This window comes from Mustelus asterias, chromosome 26 (genome assembly GCF_964213995.1).
Source record: "Mustelus asterias chromosome 26, sMusAst1.hap1.1, whole genome shotgun sequence".
Taxonomy (NCBI): domain Eukaryota; kingdom Metazoa; phylum Chordata; class Chondrichthyes; order Carcharhiniformes; family Triakidae; genus Mustelus; species Mustelus asterias.
In genome coordinates, this window is record NC_135826.1 from 20,104,573 (window position 1) to 20,123,914 (window position 19,342).

The 19,342-nt window shown below is 46.6% G+C and overlaps 1 protein-coding gene across 1 annotated transcript in view; it reads right to left on the reverse strand.

Annotated features, from left to right (window-relative positions):
* LOC144479502 (guanine nucleotide-binding protein subunit alpha-14-like) overlaps positions 1–14,679 on the reverse strand; it is a 99,124-nt gene extending 84,445 nt beyond the window's left edge. Inside the window, exon 1 of the mRNA XM_078198233.1 lies at positions 14,245–14,679. Coding sequence (XP_078054359.1) covers positions 14,245–14,398 — 154 coding nt within the window. The 5' untranslated portion in view covers positions 14,399–14,679. The remainder of the gene's footprint in view (positions 1–14,244) is intronic.
* Positions 14,680–19,342: the final 4,663 nt, after the last annotated feature.

The window sequence follows — 19,342 nt, forward strand, 5'->3', positions numbered from 1 at the left end:
TATATAGCAAAAAAAAAAGATTCTGTAGAAAGGCAAGTCATTAATTTAGAAATAAACAGGATAGAGAAATTATGCAAGAGAAGGAAGAAATGAAGAAGAGGGATGAGAATCAATATCATAGAATCCTACAGTGCAGAAGAGGCCATTCGGTCCATTGAGTCTGCACTGACTCTCTGGCAGAGCATCTTACCCAGGCCTTCTCCTCCGTCTCCATCCCTGTAACCCCACACATCTACCATGGCCAATCCATTTCAGGGCAGCACGGTGGCACAGTGGTTAGCAGTGCTGCCTCATAGAGCCAGGGACCCGGGTTTGATTCCTGGCTGGGATCACTGTCTGTGCGGCTCTGTTCTCCCCATGTCTGCGTGGGTTTCCTCGGGTGCTCCAGTTTCCTCCCACAGTCCGAAAGACATGCCGGTTAGGCGCATTGGCCATGCTAAATTCTCCCTCAGTGCAGCCAAGCTGGTGCCAGACGGTGGTGACAAGGGGATTTTCACAGTAACTTCATTGCAGTGTTAATATATGCCTACTTGTGACACTAATAAATAAATAAACTTTGGGACATTAAGGAACAATTTACCGTGGCCAATCCACCGAATCTGTACGTCTTTGGACTGTGGGAGGAAACTGGAGCACCCGGAGGAAACCCACGCAGACACAGGGAAATGTGCAAACTCCACACCAAGGCCGGAATCGAACCTGGGTCCCTGGAGCTGTGAGGCAGCCGTACTAACCACTGTGCCATGAGGGTAGGGCTGGGTCAAGTATTTGTACCCTTTGATTTCACACGGAACTGTGTCTTCAGATTTAATATTAATATGTAATATTTGGGGTGGCACGGTGGCACAGTGGTTAGCACTGCTGCCTCACAGCTCCAGGGACCTGTGTTTGATTCCCAGCTTGGGTCACTGTCTGTGTGGAGTTTGCACGTTCTCCCCATGTCTGTGTGGGTTTCCTCCGGGTGCTCCGGTTTCCTCCCACAGTCCAAAGATGTGCAGGTTAGGTTGATTGGCCATGCTAAGTTGCCCCTTAGTGTCCCGGGATGTGTAGGTTAAAAGGGATTAACAGGGTAAATGTATGGGGTTGTGGGGATAGGGTGGGATTGTTGTCAGCGCAGGCTCGATGGGCCAAATGGCCTCCTTCTGCACTGTAGGGTTTCTATGATTACTGCAGTGAAGCCGCTCCTGGTACTTAATAAATGCAGAACACGTGAACAGAAAACAAGCAAATCCAGTAGCCTCGAGGCAAAAGCAACATACAGTGGATGCCGGGAATCCAAAATTAATAAATAGAAAATGCTGAAAAGACTGAGCAAGTCCAGTAGCATCTATAGAAAGAGAAGCAGAGTTAACATTTCAGTTCAACAGCATTACATCAGAATTCAGACCGTTCAGGGACTGTAAAGTTAACTTTGTGCCTCTCTGCAAAGACACTGCTATTTCCTGCACTTTGTTTGGTTGCTCTCAAGGAGTTGGGTGTTCCCCGTGTCAGTCATGAAGTTCCCCGATTCCTGTAACTGAGTCTTTGGTGAGTGGGTGTTTTCTTTTATAGAATTGCATGTGGCTGTGTTTAGGAAGCTCTGTCCCTCTGTGCGGAGTGTATTAAAGATATGAAGGAAGGCTATTCCTGTTTAGGGTCCTCATACCTCAGAACAAGAGGGTCTCTTCCTCAATCAGCAAGATCCGTGAACTTTTCACTCACCCTAGAATACTATTTAACAAGCGGGGAGGTGATAGTATGGTGGGATTGTCGCTGGATTATTAATCCAGGAACTCAGCTAATGTTCTGGGGACCCGGGTTCGAATCCCGCCACGGCAGATGGTGGGCATTTGAATTCAATGAGAAGTATCTGGAGTTAAGAATCTACTAATGACCATGAAACCATTGTCGATTGTCAGAAAAACCCCTCTGGTTCACTAATGCCCTTCAGGGAAGCGAAGCTGTCATCCTTACTGAGTCTGACCTACATGTGACTCCAGAGCCACAGCAATGTGGTTGACTCTCAACTGCCCTCTGAAATGGTCGAGCAAGCCACTCTGTTCAAGGGTGACTAGGGATGGGCAATAAATGCTGGTCAGCCAGTGACGCTCATGTCCCACGAATGAATAAAAAAAAATTCAATATTAATTAAATCCATCTTCTTATTCTGAACACATTTATCTGTTCAGATTGAAACATTTCAGCCTGTCAGAACTTTGCACATTCTGATAGCACCTATAAATGCTGTCTCAATCAAGCTCACATATTCCAGCTATCCAATCGTCACGGTCACAGTCACTCCAACCTCAAGATCCCCAGGACAAATTCAATTTTATCAAAAACAGCAACCACCATCTAATGTTTTAAAAATCCTCATGTCAAGACTTTAGCTACTGTTGAAATAAAACATTTTAATATTGAATTGACATGTCTGGTTCAATGGATCGTCACATTAAACAGCTGACAGTAGTGGCATTCAGCAAAAGATCACAGTGCCTTGTGAGATTAAAGACCATTGTTGATGCCGTTGCCATTTGTAGAAGTCATTCAGTCAGATTATTACATTTTGAATCCATGATCACTTGGGAGTTATTTCCCTTCTCCCATTTCTTTCCGTGACCCTCTTGTTCCCTCTTTGTTAATGAATTTTCCCCTTTCTCCCAGCTGCCGAGTGGATCACCAACATTATTGCCAAACTTCCCAATGGCAACAGGCTCAGTTTCTATTGCCCCCAACTTTGTGTCTTTTTAAACAGTGTTTTACACCACCTAACCACTGCTGCTCTATTAGGAACAACCTTTTCCACATCCGCTGCTACATCCTGCAGCAATATCCATTATCAGATATTTGACAACCAATTGCTGAAATAACATGTGAACATTGGGGACAGCACGGGCTGGGAGGGGGGGGGGGGGGGGGGGGGGCAGATCGCTCCCTGGTGGGGTGGGGAGGCCCGATCATTCTCTGGTGTGGAGGGGAGATGGGATCATTCTCTGATGGGGGGGGGGGGCAAAGAGCGAGGTGGTCAGATGTATCTCTAGTGGGGGCCGGGGGGGGGAGAAAGGGGGGCAGAGGGTCATGATTGGTGTCTGGGTAGCGGGGGGGGGGGGGGGGGGATGGTTGGATAAGGGGGACAGTTATGTTGTGGGGGTGGGGCAAAGTCTGTGGGGGCCATCGCTCCTGTTTTTTGCTCCTGGGCTGCTTTATCCACTTTTTGTGGATAAGGGCGCGTTTTTTCAATTTTATTTCACTGCCCATGCGCAGTTCAAAGCTCTGATCGGAGCTGCAGTGTTTCGGGCGCGATAAGCTCCGCCCACAGGGCGATTCAGACCCGCGGTCGCTTTTCCAGGCAGAGTGCGTACAGGGGCGCCTGAGAGCAGTTTTCCAAGTCGGATCTGAATTGCGCCCAGATTCAACTCTTAGAATGAAAATGGTAAAATCAGGCCCATTGTCTGCAAGGTATGATCCCGTGAGTATGTCTACGTCAGATTGTTTGATTTGATTTATTATTGTCACATGTATTAACATACAGTGAAAAGTATTGTTTCTTGCATGCTATACAAAACATACTGTTCATAGAGAAGGAAATGAGACAGTGCAGAATACAGTGTTTCAATCATAGCTGGGGTGTAGAGAAAGATCAACTTAATGCAAGGTAGGTCCATTCAAAAGCCTGACAGCAGCAGGGAAGAAGCTGTTCTTGAGTCGGTTGGTATGTGACCTCAGACTTTATCTTTTTCCCAACGGAAGAAGGTGGAAGAGAGAATGTCCGGGGTCCTTGATTATGCTGGCTGCTTTGCCGAGGCACGGGAAGTGTAGACAGAGTCAATGGATGGGAGGCTGGTTTGAGAGACAGGTGTCCCAGTTTTGGCAAAACCCCCCAGATGTTAGCAAGGAGGACTTTACAGGGTCGACAGGCTGGGTTTGCTTTGTCCTTTCTGGTGCTTAGATCGATGCCAGGTGGTGCGTCTGGCTTCATTCATTGTTCTTGACTTTATAGTGGTTTGAAACAACGGAGTGGCTTGTAAGTCCATTTAACAGTCAACTACATTGTTGTGGGTCAGGTAAGGATGGTGGATTTCCTTCCCTAAGGGACATGTGAACCAGACTGCATGGCAATTGACAATGGTCTCAAGGTCGTCATTATATTTTTAACTCCAGATTTTTATTGAATTCAAATTCCACCATCTGCCATAGAGTATTGACCGGGGTCTCTGGATTACCAGTCCAGTGACAATACCACGATGCTACTCCCTCCCCAATGTGAGTGAGAGAGAGAGAAAAAACAACCAAGTAGAATTTCAACAAATGCTAATTGCATAGTTTAAAATCTCCAACAATAATTAGAAACTGCAAGATTGAGACTCCACGGGGGCGATTCTCGCAGCCCACAGCTCTGCTCAAGCAACAGTGGGCCGGGAGACATCAGCTCAGGCCGTTTAGCCAGTTCCCCACTGGGTGCCATGGCCTTCGTACATCTCCCAGCCAAAGAATTCCAGAGAAAATCACTGTAAATCGGCGCAGAGCTGATTACCATATGGAAACCCGGAGTCTCCAGACCCGCTAGTATGTCTCCATCCCTGTCTCCCCCCCCCCCCCCGACACCGCACCCAGGAATGGTTCACTCCAGCGGGGTTTACAACTGCTCCCCCCTAACGGGGAACAGGTGGCCAACCCCACTGGAGTGAAGAGAATCCATTGAGGCCCCCCAGGAGGTCAGAGGTAAGGGTGGGGTGGGGGGCATGGTCTGTGGTGATGGTAAGTCCCCCATCCAGAGTATGTTCTGTGTCCTGGCCACCCTCAGTGCTGATAGAAGCTCCAAACTGGCACTGCCCAAAGGGCACCTTGGCACTGCTCACTGGGCATCAGGCAGTGCAAAGGGGGCAGGGACAAGAGGGGTCTATTGGGGGCACAATCGGTTGGGGGTGGGGTGGGGAAAAAGAGGAGGGTGCTCACTGCCATTCTATATTTGGATCGCAGGCAGAGGGAGGGAGGGAGGGAGGATGACGATCGGGGCTGGCCATCCAGGTGGGGGATCGTGGCTGTCGGAGGGTGGGGTCAGGGCTGTGGGGTGAGGGGGAGCTCGGACGATTCCAGCTGGCCAGATTGGGGGGGGGGCGGTTTGGGGAGATCAGGGCTTGCCGGGAGGCAAGTTAGCGAGTGGGGGGGTTGGGTGGGGGCAAGTTAGCGATGGTGGGCTGGCAATGCAGGGCTACTACGCATGAGTCGATCTCCACTCTGACAGTTCGGTGCATGCACAGTGGCCCGCTCAGTGCTATGCTGCCGGCCTCTCAGGCACGAATAGGCCCCTGCCCACTGATGTTTAGAGGGAATCCCGCTAGGACATTGTGCAATGCCCAGAGTGTGGGAGATTCAATCTGAAAATCACACCAAAAAAAAAAAAATCAGCCAGAGTTACTCCCGTTTTCACGTGAATTGGGGACTTGGAATTTTTTTGGGAATATCCCGGCCCACATTTGTAAAATTTAATTTTCAGTGTCAGGGAGATTTTTGGGCAGTAATTAAGACTTGCTGCACCATTAAAAGTATAATTAGTCTGGACTGGACTAACCCAAACTTTCTTTGCCACTTAGTCCCTATCTACAATATGAGAACAGCAACTGCACATTGTTGAACATAGTTGCAAGGCAAGTCTGATGATGAGGTGTCATTTAGAGGAAGCACATATCTTAGACAACAACTTCTAATTTTCACATTTAATTGCGTATGTGTGCTTGCGAGGAGCTGCCATTGAATGTGTGTGTGAACAGTGGTGAACACTAAGTTCCACTGTTATTTTCATAGCATGGCTCATGGCGTAGGTGTGGTGTTTAAGGTTGCCAACTTTGTACTCCAGGAGGTATCCATCACATAGCCTCCAGCTGCTCTGCCCAACCCACCCCCATGCGCTTCCGCCATCAGTTCGCCAACACATCTACCCTCATGGTAATTGGTCGCTGACTTGGAGCTATATCGCCGTCCCTTCACTGTCGTTGGGTCAAAATCCTGGAACTCAATCCCCAACAGCACTGTGGGTGCACCGACACCACATTGACTGCAGGGGTCCAAGGAGGCAACTCACCATCACCTTCTCAAGGGCAATTAGGGATGGGCAATAAATGCTGCCCTAACCAGCGAGGCTCATATTCCAAGTACAAATAAAACAAACATACAGAATGAACCACACGTCGGAAACCACTCTGTGCTTAAAGCATGCTTGTGCCAGTGCCACCCTGAGCACATTGTGGCCCTGTACCTTGTTCAACCCTGCTCCACATGAAATAACCAGGAAGATCATGAAAAACATATACTTTTAATTCTGGTGATATAAACGCCACTAACATCAACATTATAACCAGAAAATGGAGCAAATCTTTTTTCAGTGTCACAAGTAGGCTTACATTAACACAGCAATGAAGTTACTGTGAAAATCCCCTAGTCGCCACACTCCGGCACCTGTTCGGGTACACTGAGGGAGAATTTAGCATGGCCAATGCACCCAACCGTCTTTTGGACTGTGGGAGGAAACCGGAGCACCCGGAGGAAACGCACGCAGACATGAGGAGAATGTGCAGACTCCACACAGACAGTGCCCAAAGCTGGGAATCGAACCCTGGTCCCTGTGAGGCAGAAGCACTAACCACTGTGCCATTGTGCCGTCCTCTCAGGTTGCTCGCATCTGTCCCTGGGAGATTACATTTTTAATCCAAAAGACTGCAGGAAAATCTGCAAGGGTTGAAAACCCAATTATTGAGTTATTGATGCCAGGGTCTCACCCCAGTCTGGATCGAGTTCAGCTAATCCTATCTCCAACAGCTGTTGGACTATCCTCAGTGGCCTCAACTGTCCACGCAGGACAGGAAATTGGTCCAACATCTGTTTCTCATTGTTCCCTCCAGCCTTCCCCACTCCACTGCTGGGAAATGCATGTGAACATTGGGCAGGGTCTAGCTTCACTGTGTGACTCACGACCCATCAGGTTGCTGCCAAAGTTCACTGCCGTGAAGAGTGAAATATTAGAGATCGCTCATGGAGCCACACCCCAGGCTGAGTGAAAAGCCCGAGGATGAGGTGGAGAGAAGCCAAACAAATCATGTATTTTGAAAATTAAAAACTTTTACTTACTCTGCAGCAGTTACAGATACTTGCTTGTTGGATTTCTAAAGGTTAATATTTCAAGATAAACAAAAGATTCTGGCTAAAAAGGCAGAGTTCCACCATGTGGGTGTGAAATAAGACTTTTTTTTAAAAAGTGACTAGATTAAAGGAACAAAATAAAGGAAATGAAAATGTCTGTTACATCGGGGGCTTCAGTCCAGCGCTGTGTCTAAAGAATAAACAATCATTGAAAATCTCTGCTCAACCGGGACTCTCTCACCACAGTCCCAGGTACCCAGCTGTGTGGCACCTCAGTCTGCTACAGCTGGCAGTTGTGCTTCCTACAGCCGATAGCCCCCACCGTAATGGGACTGCAAAGCTCCAATCTGGCTCCTTGGAGAGAGCAGGAATTGTGCCTGTAACTATGCTGCAGCTATTGATTGGAGACTGGAACCTGACTGCCTTCTATAGAAGCTAAAGGTAAACTGGCCTCAATTTGTCCAGCACGGAGGTGAATGTCTGCTTATTATAGGATAAGGAGCTTTATTTTCTCAGCGGATTAATGTGTTTCATTATGTGAGACTGGTGGGTGTATCCCACTCGATTCAATAATAAAAGAAAATCCAATACAATGGGCGGAATCCTGTTGAGACCTTGCCAACCGCTTGTACAGCCGGTGAGACCCATGCTGCCTCTGTTTGGGAAGGCCTACCAAACCACAAGCCCATCAGGCACTGGGAGAGTCCAATAGCGGGCCTTAACCTGGAATCAAGACCCCAAGGGTGAGATTTTCTGGCCACGCTCACTCCAGGGGTCGGAAAATCCCACCCGAGCTCAACGGATCTTTGCGTGATCCGTGTCCCGCCCATTACGATTTCCGTGGCGAGCAGGACGGGAAAATTCTACCCCAAGTCTTGCCCACCAAGTACTGTCAGCCAATCAGAAGCAAGCACATCTTGTGCTCAGCAGTGCGAACGAGGAGGCAGTGGCTGCTGCTGGAAGGACAGGCACTGGTGTCCCAGGACACAGGTAAGTAAAGTGGAGGGGGTTTTGCAGAGTAGGCGTTGTGAGGAGACATGGGAGTCAACAGCAAGGGCAGGGAGGGTGGCTCTCACAAGTACCCTCCCTGCCCATTGTTCAGTCCAGCAGGTGCCTTTCATTGAATAACCCCCACCACCACAGAAGGTGGTGAGCCAACCACATGGTTATAGCTGTTGCGTATGGCATATAGTGACAGACCCACCTGCAGCTCAGTTAGTACCAGCAGCAGTGAGATACACGGACATAAGAACATACAGGAGCAGAAATAGGCCATTTGTTCCCTTCAAGCCTGCTCCACCATTCAACTAGATCGTGGCAGATCTGGTGTGTCAGTCAAGAAGCTAGCTGCTTCTGCATTAAGCACATACATTGACCCTGTCTGCACCACTCAGGGGAAGAGAGCTCCAAAAATTCAAAACCCGCTGAAAGAAAATTTTTATTAATTGGCCACTCAAGGCTGAACCTGGGCCTTCGCACCCAGAACCTAACTCTGGCAGAGCAGGGAGGCTTCAGGTAAGTCACCGTCCCAACTACACGTCCTGCCCACCTCCAAGCTCGTCACCAGTGAGGGCAGAAGATACAGGGGAGCGGTTCAGCAGTGCACTATTCTCTAATGGAACCCCACACATTCTCTCTTCCACCAGGAAAAAGATAAAAAAGTCTGAGATCACTTTCCAATCGACACAAAAAGAACTTCTTCCCAGCTGCCATCAGACTTTTGAATGGACCTACCTCACACCAAGTTGATCTTTCTCTAAATTCTAGCTATGACTGTAACACTACATTCTACACTCTCTCCTTTCCTTCTTTATGTTACGGTATGTTTTGTCTGTATAGCGTGCAAAAAACAATACTTTTCACTGTGCACTAATACATATATTCTGCACCCTCTCCTGACCTTCTCCTCTATGTACTCTATGAACGGTATGTACAGCTCACAAGAAACAATATTTTTCACTGTATCCCAATACGTGACAATAATAAATCAAATCTTTATCATGTGGTTTTATACCAGACAGGGTTATAGCGTAGACAGATTGTTGTAGACAGTTCCTTCTCTGGGATCTCATTCTGTTTAATTCCAGTAAGACTGGGCCAAGACCTGGCACTTGGCCTTACACGAATACTTTTCACATCGACGTTCATGCAGTAACATGTCAGCAGTGGCTCCGTGAGTAACATTCCTGCCTCTGACTCAGAAGCTATGGATTGAAGCACCACTCCAGGGACTTGAGCACACAGCTGAGACTAACACACCCGGTGTCGTGACGGGGAAGTGGTGGAGCAGTGGTAATGTCACTGGACTAGTCATCAAGGTACAGGCTAATGCTCTGGGAACATCCCAACATGAGCAGCTGGGGGAATTTGAATGCAGTTACTAAATATAGAATTGTAAAGCTCATCTCATCAATGGTGACATGAAACTGTCATCTGTCGTCGTAAATACCCATCTGGTTCGGCCTTTTGGCTAAGATCAAGTGTTGGATCAAGCCCAAATGGGATGCAATGCCTCATCTCATCAGCTTGAATGTGGTTTGTCTCTCTTGTGGGGACCATGAATTGGATTCAAAGAACAAAGAAAATTACAGCACAGGAACAGGCCCTTCGGCCCTCCAAGCCTGCACCGACCATGCTGCCCGACTGAACTAAAACCCCCTACCCTTCCGGGGACCGTATCCCTCTATTCCCATCCTATGGCAGGTTGAGGGGCGACCTGATAGAAGTCTACAAGATTATGAGAGGCACGGACAGAGTGGATCGTCAGAAGCTTTTTCCCCAGGGTGGAAGAGTCAATTACTAGGGGGCATAGGTTTAAGATGCAAGGAGCAAGGTTTAAAGGAGATGTACGAGGCAGATTTTTTACACAGAGGGTGGTGGGTCCCTGGAACTTGCTGCCGGGGGAGGTAGTGGAAGCAGATACGATAGTGACTTTTAAGCGGCGTCTTGACAAATACATGAATAGGATGGGAATAGAGGGATACGGTCCCTGGAAGGGTAGGGGGTTTTAGTTCAGTCGGGCAGTATGGTCAGTGTAGGCAGACTTTTTACACAGAGGGTAGTGGGTGCCTGGAATTCGTTGCCAGGGGAGGTAGTGGAAGCGGATACGGTTGTGACTTTTAAGGGGCGTCTTGACAAATACATGAACAAAGAAAATTACAGCAAGGAACAGGCCCTTCAGCTCGGTGTAAAAAAATCTGCCTCGTACATCTCCTTTAAACCTTGCTAAATATTTCTCCCTCACCCAACAAGACCAGTCATGATCACCCTGCTGTTTGTGGGATCTTGCTGTGTGTAAATTGGCTGCCGCGTTTTCTACCTCACAACAGTGACTACACTTCAAAAAGTATTTCATTGAGTGTAAAGCACTTGGGGAGCAGCAGTGGGAATGAAAATAGCAGCAGGAATGGAAATTTTATTTCTTCTTGTGGCACCTTTTGTTGGCCACCCATTCAAAAATAATGTTACAATTTTTCTCCTGCCTGTAGCACGGACCTGGGTTTGATTTCTGGCTTAGGTCACTGTCTGTGCAGAGTCTGCACGTTCTCCCTGTGTCTGCATGGGTTTTCTCCAGGTGCTCCGGTTTCCTCCCATAATTTAAAAGATGTGCTGGTTAGGTGTATTGGCCATGTTCTCCCTCAGTGTACCCAAACAGGCACTAGAACATAGAACATTACAGCGCAGTACAGGCCCTTCGACCCTCGATGTTGCGCCGACCAGTGAAACCAATCTAAAGCCCTTCTAATCTACACTGTTCCAATATCATCCATATGTTTATCCAATAACCATTTGAATGCTCTTAATGTTGACGAGTCCACTACTGCTGCAGGCAGGGCATTCCACGCCCTTACTACTCTGAGTAAAGAACCTACCTCTGACATCTGTCCTATATCTCTCACCCCTCAATTTAAAGCTATGTCCCCTCGTGTTAGCTGTCATCATCCGAGGAAAAAGGCTCTCACTATCCACCCTATCTAATCCTCTGATCATCTTGTATGCCTCTATTAAGTCACCTCTTAACCTTCTTCTGGCTAACGAAAACAACCTCAAATCCCTCAACCTTTCCTCATACGATCTTCCCACCATACCAGGCAACATCCTGGTAAATCTCCTCTGCACCCTTTCCAACACTTCCACATCTTTCCTATAATGCGGCGACCAGAACTGTACGCAATACTCCAAATGCGGCCGCACCAGAGTTTTGTACAGTTGCAGCATGACCTCCTGGCTCCGAAACTCAATCCCTCTACCAATAAAAGCTAACACACCATACGCCTTCTTAACAACCCTATCAACCTGGGTGCCAACTTTCAGGAATCTATGCACATGGACACCCAGATCCCTCTGTTCATCCACACTACCAAGTATCTTACCATTAGCCCAGTACTCTGTATTCCTGTTACTCCTTCCAAAGTGAATCACCTCACACTTTTCCACATTAAACTCCATTTGCCACCTCTTAGCCCAGCTCTGCAGCTTATCTATGTCCCTCTGTAACCTGCCACTTCCCTCCGCACTGTCTACAACTCCACCGACTAATCCATCCTTCTACACCCTCATCCAGGTCATTAATAAAAATGACAAACAGCAGTGGCCCCAAAACAGATCCTTGCAGTATACCACTAGTAACTGAACTCCAGGATGAATATTTCCCATCAACCACCTCTTACAGCTAGCCAATTCCTGATCCAAACCACTAATTCACCCTCAATCCCATGTGTCCGTATTTTCTGCAAAAGCCGACCATGGGGAACCTTATCAAATGCTTTGCTGAAATCCATATATACCACATCAACCGCTTGACCATCATCCACCTCTTTGGTCACCTTCTCAAAGAACTCAATAAGGTTTGTGAGGCACGACCTACCCTTCACAAAACGGGCGGCACGGTAGCACAGTGGTTAGCACTGCTGCTTCACAGCTCCAGGGACCTGGTTTCGAATCCCGGCTTGGGTCACTGTCTGTGTGGAGTTTGCACATTCTCCTCGTGTTTGCGTGGGTTTCCTCCGGGTGCTCCGGTTTCCTCCCACAGTCCAAAAATGTGCGGGTTAGGTTGATTGGCTGTGCTAAAAATTGCCCTTAGTGTCCTGAAATACGTAGGTTAGAGGGATTAGTGGGTAGATATGGGGGTAGGGCCTGGGTGGGATTGTGGTCGATGCAGACTCGATGGGCCGAATGGCCTCTTTCCGTACTGTAGGGTTTCTAAAACCGTGCTGACTATCCCTAATTAAATTATTCCTTTCTAGGTGATTATAAATCCTATCTCTTATAATCCTTTCCAAAACTTTGCCCACAACAGAAGTAAGGCTCACTGGTCTATAATTACCAGGGTTGTCCCTACTCCCCTTCTTGAACAAGGAGACAACATTTGCTATCCTCCAGTCTTCTGGCACTGTTCCTGTAGACAATGACGACACAAAGATCAAAGTCAAAGGCTCTGCAATCTCCTCTCTAGCCTCCCAGAGAATCCTAGGATAAATCCCATCTGGCCCAGGGGACGTATCTATTTTTACCCTTTCCAGAATTGCTAACACCCCCTCCTTATGAACCTCAATCCCATCCAGTCCAACAGCCTGCATCTCAGTACTCCCCTCGACAACACTGTCCCTCTCCTGTGTGAATACCGACGAAAAATATTCATTTAGTGCCTCTCCTATCTCTTCAGACTCCAGGCACAACTTCCCACTACTGTCCTTGACTGGCCCTAATCTTACCCGAGTCATTCTTTTACTCCTGACATACCTATAGAAAGCTTTGGGGTTTTCCTTGATCCTACCTGCCAAAGACTTCTCATGTCCCCTCCTGGCTCCCCTTAACTCTTTCTTTAGGTCCTTCCTGGCTAACTTGTAACTTTCAAGTGCCCTAACTGAGCCTTCACGTCTCATCTTAACATAAGTCTTCTTCTTCCTCTTCACAAGAGATTCAACCTCCTTAATAAACCACGGTTCCCTCACACGTCTGCTTCCTCCCTGCCTGACAGGTACATATTTATCAAGGACGTGTAGTAGCTGTTCCTTGAACAAGTTCCACAGTACAATTGTGCCCATCCCCTGCAGTTTCCTTCCCCAACCTATGCCAGCTAAATCTCGCCTAATTGCATCATAATTTCCTTTCCCCCAGCTATAACTCTTGCCCTTTCGTATATACCGATCCCTTTCCGTTGCTAAGGCAAACATAATCGAATTGTGGTCACTGTCACCAAAGTGCTCACTTACCTCCAAATCTAACACCTGGCCTGGTTCATTACCCAGTACCAAATCCAATGTGGCCTCGCCTCTTGTTGGTCTATCTACATACTGCGTCAGGAAGCCTTCCTGCACACACTGGACAAAAACTGACCCCTCCAAAGTACTCGAACTATAGCTTTTCCAGTCAATATTTGTAAAGTTAAAGTCCCCAAGAACAACTACCCTGTTCGCTCCTTTCCAGAATCACTGGAGTGTGGTGACTGGAGGATTTTCACAGTAACTTCACTGCAGTGTGAATATAAGCCAACTTGTGACATTAATAAATAAACATCCCCTGAGACTCATTGCACTGCATTTACCCACAAGCACAAAATTCTCACAACAGGAACGCAAATTCTCAGCTGCAAAGCAGAAATCTAAAATCCAAATATAACCACGTTACATTCGACTTTTAGTTACTTAGTGGCAAACTCCTCTCTGTATTAAGAAAACAAGAGGAGTTCAGCGGATATTTCAAACCTCCTTTTAAAAATACCTATGGGCGGCACGGTGGTTAGCAGCACTGCTGCCTCACAGTGTCAGGGACCCAGGTTCAATTCTTGGCTTGGGTCACTGTCTGTCTGGAGTTTGCATGTTCGCCCCATGTGTGCGAGTTTCCTCCGAGTGCTCCAGTTTCCTCCCACAGACCAAAAGACGTGCTGGTTAGGTGCACTGGCCATGCTAAATTCTCCCTCAGTATACCCAAACAGGCACCGGAATGTGGCGACTGGGGGATTTTCACAGTAACTTCATTGCAGTGTTAATGTAAGCCAACTTGTGACACTGGTAAATAAACTAAGCAGCATTATTGATGATTAATTGGACAGATGAAAGCGTTTTAAGTCTTGGGGGTGAAATGGTTGTATGAACGACAGTGTGTGCTCTCTCTCGCTTCACTTACCTAGGAGCAGGAGTTTGAGTTCCCTCTTCCGCTGCTGTTTATGCTGCTGTAACGCCTTGTTGATTTTTTTGTTGATGTCTGATGCCACTTTCTCGTCCTCGGACAGACAACAGACACAGCGACAGAAAGACAAACGTCGCCAACATGAAGCCATAGCCGGGTTGGGAAGTCCTTTCTATCCGTGCTTGCCTGCACTCGAAACTGACCCAAAGACCCGCCGGACGCGAAACTTCCCTGAAAAACTCACCCAACACCTCAAAAGGCGAGACTTCCCTGAAATCTAGACGCAAAAGCCACCGACCTGTCAAGAGATCAGACCTGGCCCCTTAATTCCTTCTCCAAATCTACCGTCATCACCCTTCAGCGATTTTATAAATCCGGAGTATTAAAAGGGTAAAAGTGGGGGAGAGAAAAATTAAGGACCTATCTCCTTAAAAAGTCTCGGATTGGATGGAAACCGCCAGAGTTTTCACATGATCTAAAGTGCTAAGAATCTGTGACACTCCCACTCTGTTCAATTTGTGGTTGCATGAATGAATGCTATGAGATGATTCGGGCCAGCAACTGCCTGGCAAAAGTTCACAAAACTTAGAAAACAGGAACCCAGGAATGACATTATAATACAGCGGATGTCCGTGTCAACACAGAGCAAGATTATAAAGATGAACAAAAACAGTAAACTGAGTACATTCCACCTAGCCTTAGACCCGGGTTGTTAGCAACCCATACACGGTAGGGAATAAAGGTACTGGTTTCATTTCATTAAAATCTCTGATTACATTTTGGAACTTGTAGCTGCAAATGTGAAATGCATTTTAAGGGGAAAGGCCAACCTACAACCATCAAATCAAAATGACTCCATAGACTTCCTACAGTGCAGAAAGAGGCCATCCAGTCCATCAAGTCTGCGCCGAATCTCTGAAAGAGCATCCCACCAAATATTGAAGGCGCGGCTAACAAGATTAAAACTGGATCAGAAGCTATAAGTTTACTTTTAAATTGGGAGTAGCTGGTTAAAACTCCAAATTCGACATGGTGGTTAGCGCTGCTGCCTCACAGTGCCAGGGACCCAGGTTCGATTCAGGCCTTGGGTGACTGTCTGCGTGGAGTTTGCACATTCTCCCTGTGTCGGTGTGGGTTTCCTCTCACACTCCGAAGATGTGCAGGTTAAGGGTGGATTGGGCATGCTAAATTGTCCCTTAGTGTCCAAACTTGTGTGGGTTAGGGGTAGATTGGCCATGCTACATTGCCCCTTAGTGTCCAAAGATGTGTAGGTTAGAGGTGGATTGGCCATGCTACATTGCCTCTTAGTGTCCAAAGGTATAGGGTAGATGGATTGGCCGTGCTAAATTGTCCCTTAGCGTCCAAAGGTGTGTAGGTTAAGGGAATTAGCCATGGTAAATTGCCCCTTAGTGTCCAACAGTGTGCTGGTTAGATGGATTGGCCATGCTAAATTGCCACTTAGTGTCCAAAGGTGTAGGTTAGATGGATTGGCCATGCTAAATTGTCCCTTAGGGGAATTAGCCATGGTAAATATGCAGGCTATGGTAATAGAGGGGAGGGTCTAGGAGGGATGCTCTTCCAGAGATTTGGTGCAGACTTGATAGACTGGATGACCTCTTTCTGCACTGTAGGAATTCCATGGAGACATTTTGATTTGATTGTTATAGTTTGGCCTTTCCCCCTAAAATGCATTTCACATTTGTAGCTAAAAGTTCCAAAATGTAATCAGAGATTTTAATGAAATGAAACCCGTACCTTTATTCCCGACCATGTATGGGTTGCCAACAACCCGGGTCTAACAATTGCCTAGAATCACAGTGAATCATCAGAGAATCCACACGATCTCCACCACATAAAGGGAAAACTCCCTGGGCAGTAGGCCACTCCAGCCAAGCAAACAGCACTTATGTAGACATATAATTAAGTCAGATGACATATGATTTAGTCAGTCTGTTTGTAATTTTTGTGGCACATTTGACCCCAAGATGAGCTGCCCAACTCATGTCGATACCATTATTAACCTACTTCACCTCTGTAACATCGCCTGAGGTCACCCTAGTCCCAGCTAATCTGCTGCTGAAACCCTCATTCAAGCCTTCTCGACTTGACTATTCCAATGTGTTCTTGGCTTCTCTCCCATTTTCTACCCTTTGAAAACTTGAGGTCATCCAAATCTCTACTGCCCATGACTGAACTCCCACTATCAACCCCTGTGCTTATTGACTTGCACTGGCTTCTGGTCAAGTAACGTGTTGATTTTAAAATTCTCCTTGTTGCTTTTAATCCCTCCTTGGCCTCACCCCTCCCTATTTCTGTAATCACCTCCAATTAGACCATAAGACCATAAGATATAGGAGCAGAATTAGGCCACTCGGCCCATCGAGTCTGCTCTGCCATTCAATCATGGTTGATTTTTTTTCTCATCTCCATTCTCCTGCCTTTTCCCAATAACCCCTGATCCCCTTATTAATCAAGAACATATCTATCTCTGTCTTAAAGACACTCAATGACTAGGCCTCCACAGCCTTCTGCGGCAAAGAGTTCCACAGATTCCACCACCCTCCAAGATATCTGTACTCCAAATCTGGCCTCTTGAGCATTCCTGATTTTAATCACTCCACCATTGGTGTTTTGCCTAAGTCCCAAGCTCTGGAATTCCCTCAGTACACCTCTCCACCTCACTTTCCTCCTTTAAGACAGTCCTTAATAATTATCTCTTTGACCAAGCTTTTGGTCATCTACCCTAATATCTCTTATGTGGCTTGGTATCATACTTTCCTTTATAATGCTCCAATGAAATGCCTTGGGATGTTTTATTACATTAGAGGGGTGGTATAAATGTAAGTTAGAGTAGGAAAGGCCCTTTGGCCTATCGAGTCTGCACCATCAATAACTACCACTAAAGTCGCACTAATCCCATTTTCCAATACTTTTTCCATATCCTTGAATGTTATGATGTTTCAAGTGCTCACCAAAATATTTTTTTAAGGGTTGTAAGGTTTCCGGCCTTTACTACCTTCCCAGGCAGTGCATTCCAGATTCCCACGATCCTCTGAATGAAAAAATGTTTTCTCAAATCCTCTCTGAATCTCCTGCCCCTTACCCTAAAACTCTGCTCCCTCATGATTGACCCCTCAACCAAGGGGAACAGCTGCTTTAATTGATTCAATTGATGAATAAATATGGACAGATGTTTCTGACTGGTGATAAGATGGTTTATAAGAGCAGATATTTTTGCTGTCCAATATGATGACAATGTTGACTTCTTTATTGTCAGACAGGACGTATTCACACTTGCTTTCCCTGAATAAATATTATGATCAAATCAATGGATTATGTGATCACTTCTATGGAGATACGACACAAACAAAGATAATTGTTACAAGGCAAATATTGGTCCTTTTTGCATGTGACAAGAGTACTTGTTTCTGACACTTTCCTTATACTTTAAGTGGTGATATATATTAGAGGCTAACTAAATGGAGTACAAAAAGTAATGGACATGGAAGAGATCAGGAAGCGTTGGTGGAGAGCAAAACAGAGTTAACGTTTCGGCAGGATGACTTCTTATCAGAACTGAGAGATGTTGGAGAAGAACAGCTGTTAAGACCAGAGAAATTCCTTCCAAATCCATGACTGCTACCATCTAGAAGGACAAGGGCAACAGAGACATGGGAACACCACCACCTGGAGGTTCCCCTCTAAGCCCACACCATCCTGACCTGGAACTTTATCACCATCCCCTCACTGTCAAAATCCTGGAACTGTTTTCTAACAGCACTGTGTGTGTACCTACACATGGACTGCAGTGGTTCAAGAAGGAAACTCACCACCACTTTCACAAGGGCAATTAGGGATGGCCAATAAAAATGCTGGCCTAGCCAGCAATGCCCACATTCCATGAAAGAATTTTTAAAAATTCTGTCTGTGGTAATGGATAGTGGGATTCATTGAATAACAGACGTGATGGTGAACAAGGAAGTGATAGTGAGACTAGTGCAGAGACCACAGCAGAGGTACAGTGAAAGTGTACACATCTGCAGCAGAACAACAGAGGAGGAAGGAAGCAAGGAAAATGTCACAGAGATGAGAAGGCTCTGTTGACCTGGGATTGTAGAGGAAGAAAGACAGGTCGGCACATACTCCAGCCCTGGTTGTGAACTGATAGGGGTTTCTAGCCCGAGCATCAGTTCACATGTCCTCCTCCACACAAGTACAGTTTCCATCTTAGATCTTCCACATCTCCAATGTTTTGCGTCTTAACTGAACAGAGCAAAGATGTGCAGGTTAGGTTGATTGGCCATGCTAAATTGCCAGGGGTGTGTGGTTAGAGGGATTAGCAGGGTAAATGCGTGGGGTTATGGGAATAGGGCCTGGGGTGGAATTGTTGCCGGTGCAGACTCGATGGGCCAAATGGCCTCCTTCTGCTCTGTAGGGTTTTTATGAAAGAGCATCCTGAGAAAAGAAGCACCTCCCACCACCAGCAAGCACGCGGCAACAAGAGGTCAAAGTGAAATATATGAATGGATGGAAGCAATTATCATGAAACTAATCTCAGGTCAGGGTTCAGATGGCAGCAGTTCAAGCCCCTTACCGTCACTGATGATATCATGGGAACCCTTTGAAGGGCCGTTCATACAATTTCCCAGCCATTAACCCTGAATGTGTTGCCTTTCATTTTCAAGAGCTAACTGTAGATTATCACACAATAGATCTGGTGTAGTTACGTAACCGCTGCTAAATTAAAAGAAAACTCTCCAAAAAGAACTTTCTATTCAAATAATTTCACTATGTTATGTTCAGAGTAAAGATATTGATCTGCCTTGTATTTTGGAAAAGTATTGATTTCTTTCCACAATGGGGAGATAACACGTTAGTCTCCAGGTTCCTCCTGTAACATTGCTGATGGAGAACAAGTATGTCCATTCCTGAACGATGACATTGATATGACTGTCCATTAGCCTGTGAATGTCTCCTCATCATCTCCAGTGGACCCTAGAGAAAGATCCTTTCTGATGAGTACAAAATGCATATTCTTAGGCACCAGAGCAGAAACTCCAAGGTGTATTATGGAAGTTGGCCTCGAACCCAACTG